This window comes from Euleptes europaea, chromosome 11 (assembly GCF_029931775.1).
Source record: "Euleptes europaea isolate rEulEur1 chromosome 11, rEulEur1.hap1, whole genome shotgun sequence".
In the NCBI taxonomy this organism is placed as follows: domain Eukaryota; kingdom Metazoa; phylum Chordata; class Lepidosauria; order Squamata; family Sphaerodactylidae; genus Euleptes; species Euleptes europaea.
Window position 1 is genome coordinate 21,116,695 of NC_079322.1, and position 18,986 is coordinate 21,135,680.

Sequence of the window (18,986 nt, forward strand, 5' to 3'; positions counted from 1 at the left end):
TGTCCTGCAGAAATTGCAAATGATAAATTTCTGCTCTTTATTTGCGAAGATAAAAATTGTACGAACGTCGGGTAGGAAACCAAATGGAACCCGACTAAGGTCCCAGAGTGGATTGAAATAACTGCTGCAGACTCAGTACGGAAAAGATTCAGGAGCTTGACGGAAAGGAAACCTCTTTGCCGTTATGTTAATGGTAGCAAGTAACAAAGGACTTGTTATGAGCCGTCTTCCTTCTTGTCAAGGCCTCCTGGCGCGAAACATTCTTTCACCCCAAGAATACTTGTGGCACATCTTAACCCGTGTGAAGCTGTGCGAGTTCCATGTGATGTTTGCGACTGTGATTAATATCCCATTTTTAAAAGGCTGGCTAATCTTAGACCATTCGTTGGGCAAATGTGCGATCTTAGTAGATCCTGTTTTCCTCTCAAATAGCATTGCTAATGATGACTGTCTCCTCAGCTATGCCACAAACTTTACGAGGTGATGACCAAGTTGGGAGAACAGCATGCTGACAAGGCCTTCACCATTCTAGGAGCACCCAGGTGAAGATTTTTTCTGTCAAATTGCAATGTGTATAACCCTAAGCTGAGTACCCCAACCATACCGCTGGTAATTTGGGAGAAAGCAGATTCTTTGTCTGTTTCACTCAGTTTTGTATCAACCCATTGTATGCGTAAGATGCAAACTTTAGCTGTTGGCAGGTCAATATAGTTGTGCTGTATTAAATTACTCCAAGGTGCACTAGGATCACATCTAGGGTTGCCAGCTCTGGGTTGGGAAATACCTGGAGTTTTTTGGGGTGGCGCCTCGGGAGAGGAGGGACTTCAATGCCATAGAGTCCGATTGCCAAAGTGGCCATTTTCTCCATGTGAACTGATTTCTATTGGCTGGAAATTATTTGTAATAGCAGGAGATCTCTGGCTAGTACCTGGAGTTTGGCAACCCTAATCACATCTGGTGTTTACATTATGGAAGGTGACCTTTTTTCACTCTTCCTTTAGGGAATGGCTGCCTTTTCCCTCTATTAAATTATAAACTGATCTGCTTCGGCTTAAATGTTGCAAGAATCTGAATATATAAAGCCAGCTTTGTTTACATCATCAGTATAAGTCAAACATTAGGCTACTATGTTGATTTGTTGTGTTTGGGAGGACATGGTGATGATGCCCACAATGCAAGCATCATAGAATATATCCCAATTCAGTTTTATTTTATTTATGTATTTTCTTACTTTATTTATAGTTCACCTCTCCCACTGAAACGCTATATGGATTACATAATGAGAAAACCATGCAATAAAACAGGTCTGAGACTTACCGTAAACAATGGAGGGATGACCAAAAGATAGGGTTGCCAACCTCCAGGTACTAGCTGGAGATCTCCTGCTATTACAACTGATCTCCAGTCGACAGAGATCAGTTCACCTGGAGAAAATGGCCACTTTGGTAATTGGACTTTATGGCACTGAAGTCCTGCCGGTGGCAAAGAGTAGGGTTGCCGGTGGACCTGGCAACCCTACTAAAAGAGCACTGTGAGCTTGCCTGCTGAAAACTAAATTAATAATAATTGCTATCAAATGGTGTCTGTTCTTGGTGGATCCTAGATATAAGGGAAAGGTTTACCACAGTGTTTTTTTTACACATCTGCATGTCGTTTCATTTAACCCGTAATCCAAGCCTGTGCAATCTTGATGAATACCTCACATTTCTAAACAGAGGCCTTAAGCTTTAACTTTAATTTGTAGAATGTGTGTTTCATAGCACAGGCAAGAACAAAATATTTGAAAATGATAGAACTGAGCTCAAATGAGGAGAGTGTTTTACAAAGCACCTCTTTGGGCTGTTTTTTTCAGTAGACTGTTAATAGGGATGGAAATACGGGTCAGTATCCTTTTGGAGTGAGAATAATACTTCCTGTCCTTACTCTCAACTGGCTATGTGAAGATGTCATGTAGCCATATCTCATTTGTAACATGATGCAGATGTGATATCTTCATTCTGGGCTGTGTAACTTCTGATTGGTTGGGATCATGTGGCCAGGAAGAACTTGTTTAAACAACAGCTACAAAACTAAGCAGGACAATAGCTGAGAGCATCTATAGATACCCCAAAACAGAAATGAAGAAATGTGGGGGGTAAGGTGAGAAATTTTCCACCTGTTTCCCTCTGAAAGATCCCCTTTCTTACTGAAGATGTTCACGGGGAAAAATCAGTGCAGCTGAACAAAATGTTCCTGCAATTAGTAACTTGTAAAGAAACAACAGCAAAATGGAAAGAACATGCTAATGTCTGCATCTTTTTTTATTATTAATTCCCAGACAGAGGTGGTGAGTGAACCCTAAGATGTGTCCTAGTGTTTGAGAATGACTTTTTTTTCCTTTAGGAATTAGAACATGATTGAGGTCTTAGTCAATCATGTATTACTAGTTCTCCACAATAATGCCTAAGCCCACGTCTCATCTTTTCGAGTTAGGATGCTTATAGAATGCTGTAGCTCTACGCTTCTTCAAAATACAGCACAATCGCTTTTTATGAATCATAGATGTTCTTAGACAGCAGAATGCTTTCCAGACTAGACTTCTGATTCCTCAGCTCTTGTTATTTAAACATGATATCAATGTAGGCTATGAGACTGTAGTCATTTACACTAACTAGAGATATGCCTCAATATTTTTTTGAATAAATTGTTTCTTGTCAATTATGTGATATATAATAGCTGTTATATCTATAACGATAGATAGATAGATAGATAGATAGATAGATAGATAGATAGATAGATAGATAGATAGATAGATAGATAGATAGCTTATAATACAGGTTGAGTATCCCTCATCCAGACTGCTTGGGACCAGAAGTGGTCAGTATTTTGGATCTTTCCGTTTTTGGAATACATTTATGCTGCCTGGCCTTTCTGAAGTCCAGAGAGGGCTGGCAACACGGATCTGAGTCAGATCCGCACTGCCCTCCTCACTGGACTTTGGAAAGGCCGGACGGCATGGGTGTGAGTCAGATGTGTGTGTCCAAGAATCCAAGGCCGGGCAGCGCAGATCTGACTCACATCCACGCCGCCTGGCCTTTCCGAAGTCAGGAGAGGCCGGGCAGCACGGATCCGCCTGTATGCTTGTTCGAAAGGTCCGGTTTTCAGGTCAGTCCGGATATCGGATGCCCAGATAAGGGATACTCAACCGGTATATTATAATTTATAAGTCACAATCAATGTTATGCTATTCAAAGGTGACAGCAAGAATCGCAGATAAATATTGTGAATGTCTGAAAAGTCAGTGACCCGCTCCTGAATGCTGAGAAACAATTTCATGTGCAGTGTTGTATAAAAACAAGTAATGTTGCTTTATTCCAAGGTGTAATCAGTTATTGGCTAGAATATTAGATATTTGAGGGGGGGGGGGGAAAGAATTTTCAAAAATCTAGGAAATAGAGTCCCTGTAAAATAACGATCAGTTCTGATATTCCCCGGCCATTAACTAAGGAGTCATGTCCCCTTGTTGGTGGTGGACAGCTCCCCTCTAAGCAGAAGGGAGCTGTAGGATCCAATCCTAACTATTTAGTCTAGTAGGAGATTGGTTTCCAGGACTGCATCCACTTTTTACAATTTCACCTATAACACAGTTGACCAAATTTAACTTTCATGAATCTAAAACCATTGTGTAGAAAATATCCATGGACATTCCTTGTGGCTGCTGAAAAGTAGCCCAGCATATGAAAACTGAGCGCTCCGTACATAACAAATTTATTTTGCATCCATCTAGTGATTCAGGCCCACTCCGAATTGCAAAAACTCCATCTCCACCTGAAGAGGCCTCACCTCCACTTAGTCCTGAGGCCAGTCCTAACCACACGTTGGCACCAGCTTCTCCAGCACCAGCACGGCCTAAATCTCCCTCACAGGTAGGAGCAGAATGAGTAGGATTTGGTTTGAAGTTATGGTAAGGTTGCATCAATTAGATTGCAGAGCGGTTATAGCAATTTCCTGTACTCTCAAGCAATGGCGTATTAGAGAAGGGTCAAACTACATGGTATGTTTTCCCACGAGTTCCTGAGCATCGTGGGGGCCAAATTAAGGGTAGCACCATAGGGGGAAAGAGCTTCTGCCTTCCCCCCAGGCCACTGTACGGCCCCCCAGTGTACTCCCCCCACACCACAGTTCCAATCCAAATCAGACCCATGTGGTGCTTGGGAACTTAGTTCCCATTAGGTACCATGTGACCGTGACAAAATGAGAGTCAGATTGGGGAACCCAAACCCAACAATTTGCATAATAGGATGTCCAGGTTGACCTTAAGAAGTATCCACAAAAGGTATCCAGTTTTTGTTGCATTGGCATCTAATAAAGGCAAAGGTAAAGTTTGCCTCTGGATTATTCCTAATTAGCTGGTTGTCACTTTGTCGTCCGTTTTACACACGCACACACCATTTCCGAAAGGTTCTGTTGTGTAGATCCTACATGCAGTGAAAAGGCAGAGTCACACTCACTGTCTCCTCAGACTAATGCATTTATTTAAAGTATTTATACCCTGCCTTATCTCCTCAGATGCAAAGCAGCTAATAAGGCAGCAAAAGCTGCAAAGGCTCAAACATCATAAGCATCTAGCAACAAGCTAACGCCAACACACCCTTAAAAACTAATACACAGGTAAAGCACAGCCAAAACACCAAATGCCATCTGTAATAAAACAGTCTTCTACCCCTTCCTGAATGTGGCAAGTGAAGATGCCCGCCACGTGCACTGTTTCTCCACACTGAGCAGGAGTTTGGGGAGCAGAAGAGAAAGAACACAGGTCCTAGGATTGGCAAGGTGGAGTTGAACATCCTGAATCGAAAAGGCCAGACAGAGAATTGCTAGTCAGTGAGATGTAGTGGTTAGAATGCCAGACGAGGATTTGGGAGACCTGGCTTCATATCCCCACTTGGCCTTATAAGGCCGCTGGGTGACCTTGAGCTAATCACTGTCCCCCTCCGCCTAACCTACCTCACAAGGTTGTGGTGAGACTAAAAGGGGACAGAACTGTGTATGCTGCCCTGAACTCCCTGGAGGAAGAGGGGGGATATAAAATCTTCCCCAAAATGAATCACACTTCCATTCTAAGTGAAGCTAATCACTGGCCAATCTGATGCACCCTTGTAGTGAAAGGTACCAGCAGTTGAAAGCCTGCGGTGGTCGACTAACAAGAATACAGCTGTGTGAAGCAATTATACATTCCTGTATGGGGAGCACTTCTGCAATCCTGAGGGGGGGGAAGCTCCTTAGGAGCCAGTGTGACCCTGCGCCGGAGTAAGTGCCCCTTTAACCCAGGATAAGGGCCATTTATGCCGGCTCGGGGACAAACACACTGCATCAGGGAGCTGCAGAGCTGCGCCGGCCCTTGCTGCCAGTGCAGCCACACCAGCAGGGCATTCCCGGAAGGAAAAGCAACCCTAGACTTATTTCTAGCTTAAGTGATAGGGAGAAACCTGCCCCCCATCACCCACATCTTCTTCCTGTCTTTTCTCATTAGTCTCCATTCTCCATTAGCCAAGCTTTTCAGTGTTGACCATGTCTGCTTTCTCCGTGGACCAGGGGGAAAAGATAACTCCTGTGTCCTTGGTTACCTGCAAGGCTTCAGTGTGGGTGGCTACTCCATCTTCAGCACATGGTGAAGCCATCTCAGCTACGGTACAGCACTGGCACTCTTTTTGACTCCCCCCCCCCCCATCCCACTGTACAAAAGAGAAGTAAGAAATCCATGGTGTGGGCACGTGGGTTACGGAGGGGAGAAGACAGACTTTGAAAAACTCCTCTTAACACCCCTTCATGTACCAACAAATGACAGCTTCTGGGGGTGGAGGGAGAAGAATCTGTTGTTTAAACATTCATTTTATGGAGGAGAGCAGCTTTCCTTTTAAGAGAACCCGTTAAATAACCTTCCCGTTTGTTTTTTTTTAAAAAGACAAACTTTATTTCAGTCTAAGAGTTTCAGTCTAAGGGCAAATCCACCAATGATGATGAAGTCGAGTAACAGTAAGAGCCTAGTAACAAATCGATACTGAAGCAGCAGTTTAAAAACATCTTGCACAAACATCTAAGAGATAATGAAACAGACACAATGATGATACATATAAATAGATATATATTTTTAAAAAAAACATAATAAAAGAACATTTCCCTTTTACTCTTGCTCCTGCGAAATCTCTGAAGATGGAATTAAAGGCTGCCAACAGCATCTGGCATAAATCCAAAGAGCGGATTTACCAGAGCTATTTTTATCCTCCTGATATAAAAGGAATATAATTTCCTTTCCTGCAGGGTAAATGTGATTTGATTTCTTTTGTCCCTGGGCTCTCTCCTCGCCTGTATGAAATGTGTCGGCACAGCATGCTTCTTGCAGCTGCAAAGATCTGTGATTGCTGAGGACCAGCTGAAATTGGCAAGGGGGCTCCATCCTGTCCAGATCTAAGAATCGAATATTTGTCATAATCTTTTATTTTTTTTGCTCCTATGGCTATTTTATTTTATTTTATTAAAACATTTGTACACCACCTTCCCCCCCAAATAGGGTCCCCAAGGTGATGAACATCAAACATTAAAACATCCCAACAATAATTCAATCAAAACATATAAGCGCACACAACACCAAAAAAACCAGGGAGGAGGCCAATAACAGTTATTAGGGGTATGCCAACTAAATTTTTAATCATCTTCACCCGCTGGTGGAAGACAACAACAGAGGGAAGCAGACCAATCTTCTTGGGGAGGGAGTTCCAAAAGTTTTGGTGCCATGACCGAGAAGGCCTTTTCTGGAGTTGCAACCCATCTAGCCTCAGATGGCGGGGGCAGCCAAAGCAGGGCCTCTGAAAATGACCAAGGTGGGTAGGTTCATATGGGAGAAGAACATCCTTCCACGTATGCATGGTTATTCTCCCATAGTACATCTAATAAACATCCTTTGATACCAATTAATTTTAAAGGTTTGGGATTCCTTTAGGTGTTGATCTGTTGACAAGATCATTATGTTGCATGGGTCACCTACTAAGTTGCCGTTTACGCTTATTTTATCCCTGCTCCGAATCAATTCAGGGGTGTCTTTGTGTTTGAGATTTTACTTTCCAATGTGTTTGTTCTTTCTGTAGCTGAGGAAAGGACCTCCTGTCCCACCGTTGCCTAAACTCACTCCAACTAAAGAGCTACAACAGGAGAATATTATCAGCTTGTTTGATGACAACTTTGTTCCTGAAATAAATGTGACGACTCCGTCACAGGTGAGGCAAGGAGTTCATTCTGTCTGACACAGGCTGTTCATTTAACTTAGGAACACTTCAGGCATCACACACTTTCATACAGTGTTTGAAGTCTGCAGTTACCAATGTTGATTTATTTGCTGGCTGGCCTGTCCAACAATAGAACTGTGTTGAAAGAGGGCATGACCTAGTGGTATAGTATCTGCTTTGCACGGTCATCTAAACACCCCAGCAATGCAGAACTGAACAGTGGGCTCCAGGGAGCCCAGGGTTAATCTCTGAGCCCATATTTTTTGGGTTTTATAAACCTGAAATTTTTTAATTTTCTGGAAAAGCTTGTTATTTGGCTTTTTATTTGGCTTTTTGGGTTTTTCAAAAAAAAATTCCGGGTTTATTAACCCCAACCTGCAAAACACCCCAAAAAAGCAGCACACCCCTAATAGGCACTAATGCAGCTTGCCTGTTGTGCCTGCGTACCCGACTGCTCCTCCCTCCGCTGCCATCATGTGGAGTTGGAAAGCAACTCCAGTTAAAAAGAAATTCCAGTTGCTCATGATGTCTGGATGCGGGTGCCCCTTTACTCCGGCAACCTGGGATTCTAAGCCAGTTTTTATTTTCACATTCCACACAAATGGGGAGACGGGGGGAAGTGAGGGGAGCACGTGAGGGACAAACTACCTTCACGTCTGTCCTGCCAAACGAATGCAAGTTTGACACGATGCCTGAACGCAGCCTCAGAAAAAGCAGATGGTCTAGCCTAACATGCTAATTTATCCTCACTCTTCCGAGTGTGTTATGTAACTTCACTGGTTGTTATCTGTGTTTTTCTCTGAATACTATTAACTCTTTCGAAAAGTGGTTAACTGCATACCATAAAAAATGGGGGGGGGAATTGTCAACGTGACTTTGTGATCCGGTGTATCTTTTTTAACAGAATGAAGTTCCAGAAACTAAGAAAGAAGAGTCTTTGTTAGATCTGGACTTTGATCCATTCAAGCCCGATGCTGCAGCTACTGCACCAGCCCCTTCGCCAATGTCACAGGTATTTCCCTTGCTTGAAAGATCCCATTCTTAAATGCGCAGTGTAAACCATGACTGAAATGTGCTGTGCTCCCACAGAACTGTGGCAGATGGCACAGTGTGTACAATGTAGGTTCTTGCGAATCTCTCTTCTAACTGAAAGCAAAACGAGACACAGATTCTAGACCTTGTGATCGTGAATATGTACTCGAACGTATTTGGGCAATGCCAGATGGAGTCTCAGAATTGAAAAGGATGGCCAATCTTATTTATTAAAAATATTTATGCTCCACCTTTCTGTGTAAAAAAGACCTCCAAGGTGGCTTACAAGATTTATTTATATTCAGATATTTATACCCCTCCAACCATCTTGTCCTTGCAAAAAGCTTGTGGGTGTTTAAAGATCCAGTATACAACTGATACATCGAATTAAAACAACAATAATGAAAATATTGTACAGGGGGGGGGGAAACTACAACATACAATACAACCAACAATACTCCCTCTTGTTCAGCTTAGTTGAAGAGCCATCTGGAATAAAAACCTCTTCAATTTTCCCCAGAAGGCCTGCAGGGATCTTCCTTGTCATATTCTGCTTGGTATTTTACTCCTTTTCTTTCTTTTTTTCTCCTCCTGAATATGAGCCTTTATTGTCTCAGGAACAGACAATTAGCTGTGATACCTTTGCAGTTTTTTGCTGATAAAATAACACAAATACTCTCTGATCTGGATGCTGCCTGTAATATAGGCCATGTACAAAAAAAACCTATGCTGAATACAATAAAGTATCAAAAATAACAGCATGTGTAGCTAAATAGACATAATTATACACACACACACACATAAAAACATAAATCTCCCCATTTTGTGTTTGAGTGTCCTTTTCTTTTACTCCTTTTTTTGAGATTAAAAAACCCCCCAACAACCTCATATGAATGCATTCTGTCTTTAAAGAGACTGTTTTGGTAAATGATACCTCTGGTTTTCTAGTTCCTCTGATAATCCACTTTAGTTTAGAGCTGTGGAAGAGCTGAGTTCCAAATGGTTAAAGATTTCAGTTGAAAGGATCTTCTGCGGCTGAGTAGCTGATTTTTCAGTTGAAAAATGCCATTTTCGTTCTGATGTGATGCAAAGTGTGATAAATGGTCATTCAACTATTTCATCTCTGCATACAAAGATGGCTTTTTAAAAAAGATTATATGCATGCATGGAGCATGCTATTACCCATGATAACTAAATGGAACCTCCATTTACAGAGACAGCATACCTTTGAATACCACATGTTGGGAAGGCTGCTGACTTCATGGCCATTTATGCATAGGAGGTTTTGCCTTGGATTTGCCACTCTCTAGGTGCACATTTGCCCCATCCAAATTCTCAGAACTCAACAATAAGCCCCCATGCAGAGTTTTGAGAATTCAGATGGGGAAAATGTGCATCTAGAGCAGCGGTTCTCAACCTGTGGGTCGCGACCCCTTTGGGGGTCGAACGACCCTTTCACAGGGGTCGCCTGAGCCGTGCTAAACCGCCTGCCGCTCTGGCACCTCCCTCTCCCAGCGCGCTCCCCCTCCACCAGCCAGCCTGGGGGGCCGGGGACGTCGCGGCCACTGCGGCGCCCTGTCGGCCGGGTGTGGTCCGCCCGGGCCGGTTCTCCCGCTCACCAGCTGACAAGCAGGCCTGTCGGCAGTTGTGGGGGCTTCTGGCCCGCCCCCCCCCCCCGGACGCTGGGAGGAGGCTCTAGCCGGCTGCTGTTCGCCGCCTCTCCCGACTGCTTTCCCGGTGAGTGGAGGCTCGAGGGCTCTTCCCTCTTCTCCTGCCTGGGGCGCTGGGGTCGGGGTTGGTCCTGGGCCCGGGAGCCCAGGCGGGAGGGCGACCTGGGACGGGGTTATTGGCCATTTATGAATGGGAGGTTTTGCCTTGGGTTTGCCACTCAGATGCACATTTTCCCCATCCAGATTCTCAAAACTCTGCATGGGGGGTTATTGGCCATTTATGAATGGGAGGTTTTGCCTTGGATTTGCCACTCAGATGCACATTTTCCCCATCCAGATTCTCAAAACTCAACAGTAAGCCCCCCTGCAGAGTTTTGAGAATGCAGATGGGGAAAACGTGCATCTAGAGAGCGGCAAATCCAAGGCAAAACCTCCCGTGCATGAATGGTTGTTAAAAGGCGTTGAGGAAAGGGGGGATGAATGATCCAAGTCAGCGTGTGTATTATTAAGTTTATTAAGTTAATAAACAGTGTACCTGTAAAATTACAGGTATGAAGTAGCAATGAAAATAATTTTATGGTTGGGAGTCACCACAACATGAGGAACTGTATTAAAGGGTCGCGGCATTAGGAAGGTTGAGAACCATTGATCTAGAGAGTGGCAAATCCAAAGCAAAACCTCCTATGCATAAATGGCCCATGTTGGGCTTCCAGAGGTGTCTAGGGCTATGACAGAAAACAGAATGCTAATCTAACCGTGCATTCCTGAGGGGGGGGATCCCCTTAGGAGGCGGCATGACATCGCCGCCAGGGTAAGTGCGTCTTATCATGGGACAAGATGCACTTACGCTGGCGGCGAGGGCAGTTCTGTCGGCACCCGAGCGCCGCGGAGCTGCACCTCGTCCCTCCGCTGGCGCAGTCTCCCCATGGAGCAGACCACGGCGGAGACTTTTAGCACCAGCATGGTGAGAGTTCCTGGGGTGGTCCGGGGGGCAGAGCTGCCCTTAGGCAGCTCCTCTTTTGGCCCTGGCTGCCAGGTCCAGGACTGCGTTGCTGCGCCTGCTTTTTAGCAGGCACAGCCTTGCTGTTTTCAATGGGGCTTTAAGCCCCAAGTGAAAACAAAAAAAGTCTTTTAAAGGCTTTTTTTAATCCTGGCGGCGTGCGAGAAACATGTTAGGAGGAGGTGTGGCTGTGCCTCTTCCCTGCCATCCCCGCATGCCAGCGCTCAGGAATGGGCTGTAAATGGGTCCTGGATCAGATCCAGCTAAATGATTCTTAGGTTCACACAGGACACCTTTAAAATAAATTTGATAGGGTGGAAAACTGGGCTGAAACTAACAAAATGAAATTCAACCACAGCCACAAGGTTCATTTAGGCAAAAAAAATCCTATACATACACAGGTTCAAGATGGAGAATACCTGGCTTGGCAGTGGTGCACGTGGAAAGGATCTCATGATTATGGTCAGTCAAAAGCTGGACATGAGGCAGCAGTGCGATGCAGCTGCAAGAAAACAGAATAATACAATTGTAGACTGTGATAATATAAGCCTAGCGTCCAAGTCATTAGAAACAATGCATTGGATAATAAATTGGACAATGCATTATTAATGCACTTTAGCAATTGTTCACAATTGGATTGTCCTGGGTGAAACAGGAAAACCAGTTGCTATCGATTGCAAAAGTGTATTATCCAACGTGTGCGAAATCAGCCTTAGTCAGACCTCATTTGGAATACTGGGTCCAATTCTAGATGCTGGATGTTAAGAAAGTTGTAGACAAATGGGAATGGGTTCAAATGAGGACAATGAAATATGTCTTGAAAAGAAATCCTATGGATGGGGAAGGCTGAACTAAGACTGGGGCGGAGGATCATGATTGCATTCTTCAAATACTTGAAGATCTATCTCAAAGATGGCAAGACCTTGTTGATTCTGTTGCATCAGAGGGGCAAGATTAACTCTAATGGGCTTTAAGTTACAGGAGGGTAGGTTTCAGTTGAGCATTAGCAGAAACTTCTTGAAAGTGTGAGTGATGTGACAGCGAACCAATGACCAGTGTGGAGGTGGCAGTCCCCCCTTGGAGGTTTTCAAGCCAAGGCTAAACAGAAATTTGTAGGGAATATTCTGGTGTTCAAAGTCCTGCATTGAGCTGGGGGTTGGCCTAGATGACCTACAAGGTCCCTTCCAACCCTGTGATTCTTTGCAAGACACCTTTAAAAAAAAAAAAATAATCTATATACGAATAGGAGAAATCTCAGGGCTGCAGTTTAAAAATCTGCATGGCAACAAGAGAGCCTTATGTCACAACTGATCAGGAAATAGAGAGATCCAGTCCAAGTTGCCAGTTTGTTTGTAGTTGGTAGGAGCTTATGTAAGTCACCAAACGCTAACCCTGGGCACATGGCAAGTTCAGGGCACTTTACGTCAGACCCATAGCACGGCAGTCATCTGATACATACATCCGCATGGTCGGATTGATTTTCAGCACGTGGCAGAGGGAATGCAAAAGGCTATAGTCCTTGCTTGTCCTCTGTCCCATGGAAAACAGCGCCGTTCCTTTAAGGCTAGGGCATACATAGCACTTTCAAATATTAAGCATCCTATTACAGTGAGAATGAAAGGCTTTTCAGAACAACGTTGTCCTAATATCTGAACAGTAGCTGCCAGTTTCCATTTGCGCTCTGCTAACGTGATAGTCCTCTGTTCAGGAGAGAACTTTTATAAAGAGAATAGAATTGTAGTTTTAATATTTGTGAAAACGTTTAGGCCGTTTTTTATATTATATTGTTGTTTTTATTTCAATGTTCTGTTCAGGAGATAACTTTTATAAAGGGAACAGAGTTGTAGTTTTAATATTTGTGAAAATATTAGGCAGTTTTAAAAATATTATAGTGATGATGTATTTATTTCATTGTTCTCTATTTTTGTAATCCGTTTTGATCACGTTGCTTGTTGTCTGTACTATAAGTCTCCCCCTTTTTGCATTGTTTCCTAACTCTGTAATCTGCCTTCACTCTCAATCAGTAAGGTGGGCTATAAATGAACTAAATAAATGCCAGCTGCTTCTCGTCAAGAGCTTTGTGAATTGGACCTGAATCCTTTCAGTGGAAATTTGGCTCTTATTGAAATCTATAATGCTAGCATTGAGAAAGCCTTCGTAGTTTTGGCATATATGACAAACGGAGGCCCACCACAGAAGCCAAAACCTGGTTGGCTTCTGAAGGTACCCTCAACAAGGAGCTAGAGCCAGACTCATCCCCTGACAAATGTTTTTGTATGATAATGTGTTTATGAACACTTGCTTTCTGCATACACACTTTACTTTTTAGGTGCACACTTACAAACATCTTGGTGAACATCTGAAGAACATTGCGTGTGAAGAGCCCCAAGGGTCCTTTACTTAGATGCTGTTGAGCAGCTCCTGTCCATTTCAGTTGGGCGCACTAAGGCAAACTTCCCAGCGCAGTCTACCTTAGGAGTAGAGTCTGAGTCCCTTGTTTCCGAGTGCTTTGGTCTTGGTGGTCAGAACAAATAAGCTGAAATTTGTGAAACGTGTTCTCAAACCCGCTGCCACATCTCCTAAAAGAATGCTAAACCAGGCTCTGTCTGACACATGAATAATCATGGTCCTATCTAATTATGCTTTTCAGCACATAGAAAGGTATGCAAATGAGGTTTTCAACCCTGTCCTTCTTTCCCCTGCTCTCAGACGATACCCTGGGATCTATGGACGGTAAGGTGGCATTGTTTGTTTGCATGCTGTATGTTTGTGGTTTGGTAATGTAGCATCGTCAGCATTTATGTAGCTTCATCAGTGTGCAAGGTGTGTTTCAGGACAGCGCGAGCAAAAAGGATGGGGCCCCGTTCCAAGGTGTTTGTAATCTAAATTTGGACTGGGGAAGGAAGGAAGGAAAGGGAGGGATGGGGTGGCTGGGGTCAGGGATGTACAAATACAGATACATATGCTTAGGGTTGCCAGGTCCCTCTTCGCCACCAGCAGGAGGTTTTTGGGGTGGAGCCTGAGGAGGGCAGGGTTTGGAGAGGGGAGGGGCTTCAATGCCATAGAGTCCAATTGCCAAAGCTGCCATTTTCTCCAGGTGATCTCTCTATCGGCTGGAGATCTGCAGCTAGTGCCTGGAGGTTGGCAACCCTACATATGCTTTTGGATTAAACCAGATGCTTCACAGAAGAGACATTTTTCATAGCTGCCTTGAAGTTCTGAAATCAAAAGAAATACGTGTTCCCCCCAAATGGACCTCTTACACGTAATGCAGTGGGCACCGTGGCACCCACTTATGTGTTTCCTAGTACTCATTTGTTTCCTCCTCCAAGCAAAGAGCCAGGATTGGCTTTCTCTCATTTCACTGGAGTGGAAGGTGGTTCAGAAGAGCCCAGGAGGCATCACCATTGTGAACGCAAGGAGAACCCGTTTGGAAAGAGCTGCCCCTTCTTGGCCTGAAACAGCCTAACATTTTGTGGAACCTCCCAACATTTTATCATTGGGCCCAGCCCCTATGACGATCATTTTGTAATTGTCTCTCCCCGTCCCTGTTGGCAGCCATTTGGTTACAGCATACACTTCCTGTTCTCAGAATTCTAAAAGCATCTACAACTTTGCAAACTATGCAAGATTATTAACCTGGCCAATACAAGCATTTCTGTAATTCACCCTGCCCCTTAGAAAGCTAGCTATCCTGCGTATGCCTTGGAGCATCATTGCTGTTGTTGTTTATTAAGAGGGGGGAGAAATTGGGAGAGGGGAGTAGAGATGAGTCATAGCCATAACCCATGTAGTGAGATTTATCACCTTCACAAATGCAAAGGTCAATACAAATATAATCAAGTTGATACTGAATGAAGTGTTTGAGACTTATTCCGGTAACTCTGCTGAATGCACATATTCCGCTCGTGAAGCTGCTTTATACTGAATCAGACCATTGGTCCGTCAAAGTGAAGACTGTCTACTCAGACTGGTTGTGGCTCTCAAGAGTATCACGTAGATGTCTGTCACATCACTTTCTACCTGATCCTTTTAACTGGAAATGCCAGGGATGAAACCTGAGACCTTCTGTATGCCAAGATGCTCTGCCACTGAGCCATGGCCCCTCCCCTGTTGGACTTATTAAGACTGGAATGTGAACAATTTTGAATGAGCCTTTACAGAGAATCCTGCATCTATGGCTGAAAAGAAGTTTTGTTTTCAGACGTTCATGGGTAAAATCAGAATGCAAACACTGATATTTCTTGCTATAAAGACTTTAACACGTTAAATAAAAAAATGAGAGGAGCAAAGGTATATGCCATGAACTAGTGAGACTGGTGTGAATGGTTTCTTTCATTTCCAGCGTGGTGTAGGGGTTAAGTGCGGAGGACACTAATCTGGAGAACCGGGTTTGATTCCCCACTCCTCCACATGAGCGGCGAACTCTGTGAACCGCATTGGTTTCCCCACTCCTCCACATGAAGCCTGCTGGGTGACCTTGGGCCAGTCACAGTTCTCTCCGAACTCTTTCAGCCCCACCTACCTCAAAAGGTGTCAGTTGTGGGAAGAGGAAAGGAAGGAGATTGTAAGACAGTTTGAGACTCCTTTTGGTAGAGAAGAAGAGTTGGTTTTTATATGCCAACTTTCTCTACCACTTAAGGGAGACTCAAACCAGCTTACAGTGATCTTCCCTTCCCCTCCCCACAACAGACACCCTGTGAGGTAGGTGGGACTGAGAGAGTTGTGACTAGCCCAAGGCCCTCCAGCTGGCTTCATGTGTAGGAGTGGGGAAACAAATCCAGTTCACCAGTTTAGCCTCCGCCTCTCATGTGCAGGAGCAGGGAATCAAACCCGGTTCTCCAGATCAGAGTCCACCGCTTCAAATCATCGCTCTTAACCACTACACCACTACAAATCGGGGTATAAAAAAAAAATCTTATTTTTCCAGTGAGTTCTGTTTGCTTCAGTGCTGTTGTTTTCCTCAACCCAGTTAAACATAGTTTCACCTGCATTTTAGAAACAGCACAAATGCCCTCTGAAAAGTTCATGTAAGCTCATCCTCGTCATAGGCATCCTGCAAAGTCTTTGAGGGTGTCTCAAGGTCTCTTCAAGCAGGTGGAGAAGATAAATAGGCTTCAGATTATTTGAGGACAAAAATAGGCTAGTCTGACAGGATTGGGAGTTGGTTGTCTCTGACAGAAGAAAGGTACACCTGTGAACAGCAAGAGCACCACAAGGTGCTGGTTAGAAGGAGACTAAGAGACAGATAGGGAGAAGCTGAGACCACTTGTAACTCTCTTTTCATGCTTCCTAAGGAAGCCCGATAATGGAATCAGTGGCCTGATGCTTCCGATACTTATTTCGGGTACAATGGAGTTTGCACAGCTTTTGAATGATAAAAAAAGGGTAAAGGTTCCCTGTGCAAGCACCAGGTCAATCCTGACCCATGGGGTGACGTCACATCCTGACGTTTACTAGGCAGACTTTGTTTACAGGGTGGTTTGCCATTGCCTTCCCCAGTTATCTACACTTTACCCCCAGCAAGCTGGGTACTCATTTTACCGACCTCGGAAGAATGGAAGGCTGAGTCAACCTTGAGACGGTTACCTGAAACCGACTTCCATCGGGATCGAACTCAGGTGGCGAGCAGAGCTTGGACTGCAGTACTGCAGCTTACCACACTGCGCTGTGGGGCTCCTTTTTTTAAAAAAAATTGAATGGTAACTGGAGGGAATTATACAACCCCCCTGGCCAGGCATTGAAAGTGGTATAGTAATAATATTAGGATTAGAGTTTTATGCAAAAGAGATTACTAATTAATCAATAGATGGAGGGAGGTGTAGGGGAAGTCAATATATTTTTGATCATACTTAACAATGTTTTCTATTGCATTTTATATTTTATTCTTTGTTTATATTAACTCTTGAACTTTGTGTTTAATAATTTTGAAAAATAATAAAAAAAATATTTTTAAAAAGAAAGTGGTATAGTCCCAGCATGGCTGACTGTATCATGTGAATCCCCCTAGCAATTGTCCATGGAGAAGCTTGTGTGATTCTAGTTCTCAGAACAATTACCCGTATATACTAAAGTATAAGCCGACCCGAATATAAGCCGAGGCACCTAATTTTACCATAAAAACTGGGAAAACTTATTGACTCGAGTATAAGCCTAGGGTGGGAAATGCAGCAGCTACTGGTAAATTTCAAAATAAAAATTCTTTCTTCTGCTCTTGACACAACCTTATGTTTGAAACCAGCTTCGTATGACCTGCGTTTTTGTTTTGGTCTAGGATTAGAAGTATTGGGATCCATTTGTAACAGGATAAAAAAAAAGACTTTGAAAAAGAAGTGCTAACGCAACACATGCAATAACACAGTGCGTACACAACGCAGCGTGTATATTATGAGCCCTAACACAGGCTGCTCTATGCAAGCATAGTCAACACTGGGTCCAGATAGGGGTTAATAAGAAAATAAAAAATAAAATATAGTAGACTAAGTACTGTAAATAAATATAGCAGACTAAGTACTGGGTGTATGGCGTGGCCTTGGCGGCTGGCAACCCTAGCCCCTCACGCCGTACTTGGGGCAGGTTGAGGAGAGCTTCCTCGGCCTCAGAGCAATCCGACGGGGAGTCTGAACTGTCCTCCCCGTCGGTAGCAGCCAGCTTGCCCTCTTGTCACCGCACAGGGTTTGGGCTGCTGCTGTCAGTGCTGCTGCTCTCCTCCCCGGCCTCCACTCTTTCCCGCCTTTATTTCCCCATCCGCCCCTGTGGCCCCTCCTCCAAGCACTTAAAGGTCCTCCCTGGCTCGCTCCACCCTCTCCCTCCTTCCCCCGTCTGTGGCGGCCACGGGGCGCGCCCCCCACCCGTGCCCGCCGTCAGCTGGGTGGTGCTGGGGCCTCTAGCAGCGACGGAGCCCCGGCCCAGAGCCATTGTCACGGCGGCACAGGACTCCCTGGCTTGTCGGCTCCGCCCTGCCCCCCGCCCGTCGGCCCCTGCTGGTGCCGTCTCGCCCCCACATGCTCCGGGCGGCGTCGGCATCTCCGGCGTTGGGTGTCTCCTGGCGACCCCGCCCCTCCAGCGGCGCAGAGTCTCCCCGGTCCTTCCGGGTCCCTGGGGGGGCGCCTCTCCTCCTGGGGTGTCCACGTCTCCACCGGCGTTGCAGCCGCTGCGTCCGGGCCTCCCGTGGAGCTGCTGCCCGGTAAGTGCAACTGGAACAGGGTGGGGGGTGCCGGCCGCCGACCCAGGATAGTGGGACCCTCACTCGAGTATAAGCCGAGGGGGGCTTTTTCAGCATAAAAAATGTGCTGAAAAACTCGGCTTATACTTGAGTATATACGGTACATTAGGTATTGTGATCTCCCCCCCCCCACCACCACCACATATTGGACATGTAACATTTAAATGAAAGAAAACAGTGGAATGTGAAAGAACAGCCCAGGTGGCAATGAATGCCCATGTCCATTTTCCCTGTTGCAGACTCACACATAAACTGCAGCAAGAAATCAACTCAGGCGCAGAAGTCCCTCTCCCCATCCAAACGACAGTTGCCTCCACACCCTGGGGAGAAAAGAACCATATTCTGATAGCTTTTGGGGAAGTCTCTCAGATGTCTGAAGATAATTTCCATTAACTCATGAGTCAAAATTTCACGTTTGTGTGGTGTGAATACATGCTGGGTGTGTGATGTGAAAATAAGAACATAAGAAAGGCCCTGTTGGATCAGACCCAGGCCCATCGAGTCCAGCAGTCTGTTCACACAGTGGCCAACCAGGTGCCTCTAGGGAGCCCACAAACCAGACGACTGCATCAGCACCATCCTGCCTGTGTTCCACAGCACCTAATATAATAGGCATGCTCCTCTGATACTAGGGAGAATAGGTATGCAGCATGACTGGTATCCATTCTAACTAATAGCCATGAATACCCCTTTCCTCCATGAATATGTCCACTCCCCTTTTGAAGGAATGTGTTTAGAACAAGGAGTTGGAGCCAGTGATCCACTCACACAAGGAATGCCGATTGTCCTGCTTTTCC

General features: G+C 44.9%; 1 protein-coding gene across 1 annotated transcript in view; it reads left to right on the forward strand.

Moving 5' to 3' along the window:
- The window catches only part of AMPH (amphiphysin), a 120,836-nt gene that overhangs the window by 77,000 nt on the left and 24,850 nt on the right, over positions 1-18,986 (forward strand). The window contains exons 9-13 of the mRNA XM_056857252.1: positions 460-542; positions 3,767-3,905; positions 7,125-7,253; positions 8,167-8,274; positions 13,674-13,697. Of these exons, the coding sequence (XP_056713230.1) occupies positions 460-542; positions 3,767-3,905; positions 7,125-7,253; positions 8,167-8,274; positions 13,674-13,697 (483 nt within the window). The remainder of the gene's footprint in view (positions 1-459; positions 543-3,766; positions 3,906-7,124; positions 7,254-8,166; positions 8,275-13,673; positions 13,698-18,986) is intronic.